The following is a 7,865-nucleotide window of genomic DNA, read 5'->3' as shown; positions in this document are numbered from 1 at the left end:
TGGAAAAAGGTACCGAAGCATTCGGGCCCTCACGACCAGACTGTGTAACAGTTTCTTCCCACAAGCCATCAGACTTCTCAACAACTGAAATGTACTGCACTGAGCACAACATACACACACATCATCTGTATGGACTGCATAGACCCTCACAAAACACACACACTGACACAACATACTGTTTACATGCTGCTTACAATCCAGCAAACTGTTTACATGCTGTTTTGCACACCTTTTCTGCTGTTTTTGCACAAACTGTCCCAACATTTCAGCCGTTTTTGCACATATTGTACAATATCTCAGCCATTTCGCACATACTATATTAACACATACAGTATTAACACTGGTCGGTCGGCGCTGTTTCTGTTACTGTTTACTATTTATTGTCTTTTGTGTACTGCATTTTTTGTACTTTTTGTATTGTCTTGTAACTTTTGTCCTGCACTGTCTTGTTTGTCTTGTCCCGCACTGTTTGCACCAGGTTGCACAGTTGCACTTTATGTGGCTAAGACTACTTACAAGTCTTTAGCCCTGTCTTTGTTTTTATGTAGCTCGATCCTGGAGAAACGTTGTCTCATTTCACTATGTACTGCAACAGCTATATATGGTTGAAATGACAATAAAAGCTTCTTGACTTGACTTGACTTGACATTTTTATCTAATTTTTATACAACTGAGCAATTGAGGGTTGAGGGCCTTGCTAATGGGCCCAGCAGTGGCAGCTTTGTGGACCTGAGAACCTTCTTTGGTCTTTATGAAACTGTGTAACAACAATGGAAACACACATTTTTACAACTGTTTATTTACTCAATAAAATGCAAAACTATTTATGCAAACACTATCATGTCCACTTTTAAATGTAGACAAAAAGTGTGAGTGAGACAGTCCCGATGCAGATGGGTGAGGATTCAGACTGTAAAGGCAGCACAATGCTTCTAGCAAATAGCATTCAGTTCCTTCACATCTGGGCCTTAACTCCTAAAATAAAATACAGTCACAAAAACACTAGCTCATGCTATTCAATAGCAGAATAAATTATAAATGAAATAAAATACACAAATGCAGTATAATTAGCAGCAAAAACTCAATTAAATGCCATTTGATCAGTAGTGTCAATGTTCTGATTTGATTAGTATCAAATACCACTTTCCATTTCAACAGTTGTTTCATTATTTGATACTGTATTTGAGCAATATCCAATCAATCTGAATCAAAGCTCTGTTAAAAAAAATACAAATATATCAGTCATTCACTATACATATATAACATTCACATGCTCCCATTAGTTACAGTAACTAACTAAATTGTAAAAGGACAATCTGTTACATTCTTTGTGTTTGGTTTCTTAATTATTTTTCATCATAAAATGTCCCTTTTTGTCTTCCTACATTTCCTTTATTGTATCTTTGTAATTGCTTTATCCAAAGAAGACCCCAAATAGCAAATCTAAATGTGGCAGGTTGATAAAAATTTTCACAGTATTTTTCATTGTTCTTGTGCTAGCTTGTCAGAAACAAAGATTTTTAAGAATAACCCTAGCGAACAGAGCAAGTACGGAGCGATGATGCAAAATGCAGGAGATCTAAGGCAAATAACTGCATTCCAGGCAGCATACTTTTTTGCATCTTTCTTCAAAAATACTTTCTCATCACATAACATTTACTGTGTTAAGTTCATTGTGCTACCCTCAACGTCTGATGCCTTGTTCATTATTCAATGTCGTAATGTAAAACATGCTGAGATGACTAGGATATATCACTGCTGTTGCTATTGTCTGGGGTGAAGCGGGTAGTACTGGGCCTCTGAGGTGTAGTGCATGAACTGTAGTAGGAGTAGACAAACAGACACTTAGTACATATGGCGCATCCATAGATACAGAGGTAATGGAGGAAATATCAACAGCGTGCAATGGAGGAATAATTCCAAAATGAAAGTCAGGGGGGTTTAGCAGGGCAGGAAAATGGGGGCGTGGAAAGGGAGGAAGGGAGGGAGAGACAGGACAGGAAGGGAAGGGAGAACTCAGTATTCATCCTGGTCCAAATGGGCCTGCTCATCTATGTCCTCATCTTCTGGTGCTGCAAAGCCTTCCTGCATTCCAAGAAACATGACATTTATTTATTGAGTTTGATTACATCTCTCTCATTTTCTAACCTTACGGTCACACTAGCAAGCAACAAGTTGCTTGTTTTGCTTATGGTTTGTCTCTTGTAGGCATGTAGTGAATGCTATGGTTGTCGCTTGTTGGTGTGAACTTTTACAGCATTTATGCTGTTATGAGAGACAGTAGTAATAGTGCAAGCTAATTGTACCAGCTACTGTACATACACTCAACAGAGACAATAGCATCTCTGTTACTTAGTTCCATGCTTTTGCTTTGTAATGTCTCTATACACATGTAACGAGAGTCATATATGATAGGATAAGATAAAACCAGAGTTTTTTTTTCTTACATCAGTCTGGAAATGGGTTATACAGGTTATAGTTACAAGTTGTGAGCAGGAAACCAGAGAAATGTTAGACTACACACATTTATGGCATTTAGCAGATAACTGAGAAATTGAGGGCCTTGCTCTGGACTTGCTGGTCCAACAGTGGCACCTTGGTGGACCTGGGTTTTGAACCCATGACCATTTGATCAGTAGTCCAACACCTTAAAGGTGGGGTCTCCGTTGTTTGAAAGCCAATGTTGACATTTGAAATCACCAACAAACACGCCCCTAACCCAAATGGGTCCCACCCCTGTTTTGAAAGCTTCGCCCACACATACCCCAGACAAGTATAACCCAAGTATAACCCAGACAAGTATTATGGCGGAACCTGTTGGGGCAGCTGGCCAAGGGTATATTTTTATCAATAAAAGAACTCAATGAGTAATACTATGGTAATACAAATGTGTTTTTGTAGCACTGTGTGTTGTACCGTGAAAGGTTTAGCTCCGTTTCATGCGGAAGACGTTCGGTTCTCTCCAGCGCTGGAAAGCTGATCCTATATTAACACGTCCTACTTCTTGCCTTATCGTAAGCCTTTCTTCGCTTTCTTTCTTTGTTTTTATACGCCATGTCAATGTTAAAACTGCTTTCTGCTAATGTCACACATGCACACTGAACACTCTCTCCGCCCATATTGACAAGTCATGCCCCTTTCTGCTCATTGGCTACATGTTAGTTTTGTTTTTGTTTTGTTTGGCGGCCCAAAGCAGTTTTCTGAAGCATTTCTCAAACAACGGAGACCCCACCTTTAACCACTGAGCTACCACATACCGGTGTGCACACACAACACAGGGTTGGTCAGAGGAAACATTCAAGCCAATTGCTTGGGTTGCTGCACAATTTGCATGAAATCTGATTTCACACTATTGCTGTTATGACAATCACAGCTCTGTCATGTTATGCGCATATGTTGAAAACTAACATTTGTCTGTTTTGCCTTGCTAGTGTGACCAAATCATTATCCACTCATTTATCCTTTCTCATTTGGGGTTGGAACAGATGGTTGTACCTCTGTGGCATAAAGGATGTCGATTATCCTACTGAGGACGGGGTTGTTCTCGCTCTCATGTTCCTGGCAGATCAGCTCAATGTCTCGAAGTTTGCTGAAGTAGAAATCTCTTTCCTTCTCCAGACCATCTACAGTTAACTTCAGTTCCATTAACTTTGCAAAGGAAATGGAAGAAAAAAAACAGAAAAGGACGACTTTTCTTACTACTGAGAGAGGGCATGCATAGGTAGATCTATTCTGAGGAATATAGGTCATTATAAACCGGATAAAAACAGTTCAGCTGTGAAGTTATAATAGGAATACGGTACATGCTCTATTGGATGTATTGTAATCACTATTACTATAGTAAGAGTTCACTCATCCGTACAAGCAGTAGGCTGAGTACCAGTAAGAAAGATAAAGTGTGTGAAAAAACAAACAAACAAGCAAAAAAAAAAACAATTATACATCACCCAACTCATGTGAAACACTGGAAGGCAGATTAAGATGTCCTTACCCTCCCAGTGACTCTACCTGTTGATTAAGCTCCATGATCTCAGCATCACCACCTCCGTTCCGAGCGAGACTGGGGTTCTTCCTGATAGTAGTGTTCATCGCCCTCTGTGGCGTGGGCATGTTTTTGGGTACTGTCGGTGACGTTCTCTGTGGCCCTAAAATTAAAACAACTTCAGTGTTGAGTGATAGTCTTATCACCACCAAGCTATACAAAGAGAAACATGTTTCATGCAGTAAGCTGATGTAATTTAAATATGCAGAAATAGCAACGTTCAATGAGGTGCTAAGGCTTCAAGATCAGCCTTCTAGTCTATAGCCGTTGCATGGATAGTTAGTTAATTCTGTAACATTGGTTAAACATGAATGGGAATAGAAACTCTGTAAAACATGATCATTTTTGCTCATGTTTAACCAAAGTCATGTCATTATAAATAGATGTTAATAGAATTGTGGACACATTTCAAGTCCAGCCCAATGACATCACAGCAAATGTCAATTGTTAACCATTTTTAATTAAGTTTTAGATTTCTTGTCTTGTTATTAACATCAGAATAGAATAATATATATACAGATTAATTCAAATATTTCCTTTTTTGATTGTATTTTTCAGATTGGGTAACAAAAACAAGTCAAAAAAAAAGAATATCCTTGCCTTGCATGAGAATCACTTGAGTTCAGTATGTAATTTAAACCATTAGCCCAAGTCATCACTGTGAACCTTTGGTTGTTAGTTACATGTTTGCACTGAGAGTTTCCTCAATGGCACTGAGCTGAATATTTCACGACAAAATGCGATTTCACACTTGTTCACATTTATGGAAGCTTCAGCATGGAGCGATCATTCCCAAGGCCGTGCACAAACCGGCCACTTGCAGGGTAGAAGCTCAGCGATGGATGCAGCAGAGGTGCAGTAGAATCATGGTTACCTGGACCAGTTCTCTTGGGTTTGTGGGAAAAGTGTTCACCTGGATTTGGGGGAGGAGCCATGTCTTGACCCTGTCTAGCTTGAAGAGGATCATACTCTTTTCCATCATAGTTGGCATCAAAGAATTTCTTGAACCACTGGACGAATTCAAAGTTGTCCTGGAACTTTCCCTTTACAAGCTTTTCCACTGGGATTATCTGATCGGTTATAAACGGGAAAAATAAACACAAATAGACATTCAGGTCATTTTGAAACTCTCACAATATTGAGTTAAACATGAAGACAAAAATTGATAACAAAATATAAAATTTGAATAGAGTTGTAGACAATGTACAGACACTTCTGTCTTAGCGTATAACTTCAATTTCAATACATTATAAGACATATAGTGCTGAATTTATATTATCATTTATATTATAGTGCAAAATGTTTAAAACATCAAAAACAGACTAACTTTGTCCACAGTCATCCTCTTGAAAGCCGCCTGAAGAACTTTGAAATTGTGTATATACTCATGTTCCAGCTTTGCTTGGAATTTCACCTTCTTTAAAAAAATACACCCTGGGAATAACATGTCCATGAACTGACAATATGCTGCACCTAGAGATAAAACAAATACACAAAAAAACATATTTACCATATTCATTATGATTATAAGTTATTATGATTAAATAATTACTGTCATGTTGATATGGTGAACAATCAGAATCAGTCAGATACAAATGAGTTTGTAAAACTCAGGGGAAACAATAACCAGGACAGTGAATGTTGCTAAGGTGAAATTGACACTCACCTGAACATAACTGCTCTATTTTGGTGTAGCTGAGCTGGAGAGAATCATTCACCCATGCCAGCATGTCATGTCGGCTCAGGTTCTCATTGGTGACAGACGTGGAGTATACATTCACCGCCATTCCTTACATGGAGAAAATGATGTAACAACAGTTATTATTACATCTAGCTAGACTTTAAATCATTGAAATTTGACCAGACATTGACAAGGCTATTCCAAACACAGAAAATCAATAGATCTTTAGCACAGGCAGGAGAACCTGCACTTGAAATGTAATTTTAATGTAATTAAAACTGATCAATCATGTCCCGTTTAATTCAGCCCTAGGGGATTTGGTAGCCTAGTGGTTAAGATGTTGGCCTACTGATTGGAAAGTTGTGAGTTCAAATCCCAGATCCACCAAGGTACCACTGCTGGGGCCGCTGAGCAGGGCCCATAACCCCCAATTGTATAAAATGAAATGAATTATAAGTTGCTTTGCATAAGGTTTTTTTTTCTTTTAATTTAAAGTGGTGGAAATCCAACCTGTTCTCAATCCCAGCATGTCAAATACTGAAGCCTAGAACCCATTAGCATCACTGTACATACATAGATGGGTGCCTTTGGCTTCGCTATAAAGACATGCTTTGTAATTTTGTGGATAGTAATGAAAACTAATTTGTTTTAGCTCCCTGATGCAAATAGCGAACACATTTATTGGCATTGCAGATGAACCTTGTGCTTCAAAGGTGAATAAATGAAGTCTATAACAAAGAATAACACTTCTGTGGTTTTCTATTTGTGTTCTGTTGGAAATCACAACCCATTATTATAAAATGTATTATAGTTACAAGCCTGTTTGATCGTTCACTTGAACTGAATGGCTTTAATCAAACCGTCAACAATTAAACAGCCAGGAAAATGTCACCTTGGGCTTAAATGTGTTTGTTAGGTGGAAAGTTTAGAACACTAATGAATAGACAAAATATTACTGTACATATTTCAACAGATCATGAACTCTATGTGGACTGTTAAAGGTGAACTGTTTGGTGACAAAGCTTGAGAAGCCAATCTCTGTCCAGTCATCAGACTCTGTCAGAATGTGTTGCACTGAGGTGAATTTCCTAAAAGCATCACGACCTTTATAACACGCGCGCACTACGATTATGCACGCGCACTACGATTCTCTCGTTGACTGTGGTTTATTTATGAAATAAATAGTTAGAGAAGGTAAAAGTATGTAATTAATATTAAATTGCCGTCCCGAGCTTTAACGTTATCTGTACAGTATTTATGCATGGCTCCTAATTCTCCAGCGCTTTATTAAAAGCCCGCGTGCATATTTATTCTAAATAAAAACAACATACTGTGCCAGATTATATATCTATATCGTTGTAGATTTATCATACCTGTGGTAGATTATTAAAACAACAACTTGCTGAGTCAGTAAACGTCCACATTGACAGAGCAGACAGCAGTGTGAAACATTACACTTTGCATCTCCTTCACAGAGCCCACAGGCCCTCAGAACACCAGCCCACACCGTCATTGTCGTCTGGAAGGTTTCACAGTGCTGTGATTTAAATGCTAACTTTCACTTTTACGACGTTGATTGGATTAAATGTCATGCTGGCTCACTAACAAAAAAACATCTTAATCGTGACAGGCCGCGCTCGCGCACTGCACACTGTCCCTGTAACGGTCGTTTTCTCTGACTGGACACTCAGAGACACAACAGAGCCAAAAAGGCCCAAACACGAACAAAGGCCAAGCGCTTTCTGTTCAAAAACATAACAAAAAAAGATCAAATACGTGGTTTTTAATCACTTACTGTATTATCTTTCGCCTGGGTTCCCGATGTAACGCCTCCTGTCAAAATCCAAGAGTAGCTCTACTGGGATAGCGGTTACAGCGCGGTGCAGTGGTTTGTAACGGCCGCCCCCGCCGCTACTGCGCATGCGCGAAATAGTAGCTCGCCCCGCCCCTGCCGTTCATATGCCCAAATGTATGTTTTAATATTTTCACAAATACAATCGAAGTGCATTAATTATTCAATTCATTATATTGAATATTGCGTTTTTAAAAATTTCCCATTGTCTCAAAGCAGCTTTACAGAAGTCTGGAAACACAAGAGAGAGAAAGAATATATAATAAATATATAATAATATAATAATAATA

At 38.6% G+C, this 7,865-nt stretch overlaps 1 protein-coding gene across 1 annotated transcript; it reads right to left on the bottom strand.

The window, feature by feature from the left end:
* Positions 1-708: 708 nt before the first annotated feature.
* mapre3a (microtubule-associated protein, RP/EB family, member 3a) lies at positions 709-7,659 on the bottom strand. Its single transcript, XM_060880137.1, has 7 exons — positions 7,519-7,659; positions 5,709-5,831; positions 5,370-5,515; positions 4,956-5,112; positions 4,009-4,145; positions 3,496-3,648; positions 709-2,085 (listed from the first exon to the last, which is right to left on the bottom strand). The coding sequence occupies exons 2-7, from the start codon at positions 5,827-5,829 to the stop codon at positions 2,017-2,019; spliced, it is 783 nt and encodes a 260-aa protein (XP_060736120.1). The 5' UTR covers positions 5,830-5,831; positions 7,519-7,659; the 3' UTR covers positions 709-2,016.
* Positions 7,660-7,865: the final 206 nt, after the last annotated feature.

Source organism: Tachysurus vachellii, chromosome 10 (genome assembly GCF_030014155.1).
Source record: "Tachysurus vachellii isolate PV-2020 chromosome 10, HZAU_Pvac_v1, whole genome shotgun sequence".
Classification (NCBI taxonomy): Eukaryota; Metazoa; Chordata; class Actinopteri; order Siluriformes; family Bagridae; genus Tachysurus; species Tachysurus vachellii.
Note: the sequence above shows the minus strand (reverse complement) of the source record. Positions and strands in the feature narration are given on the sequence as shown.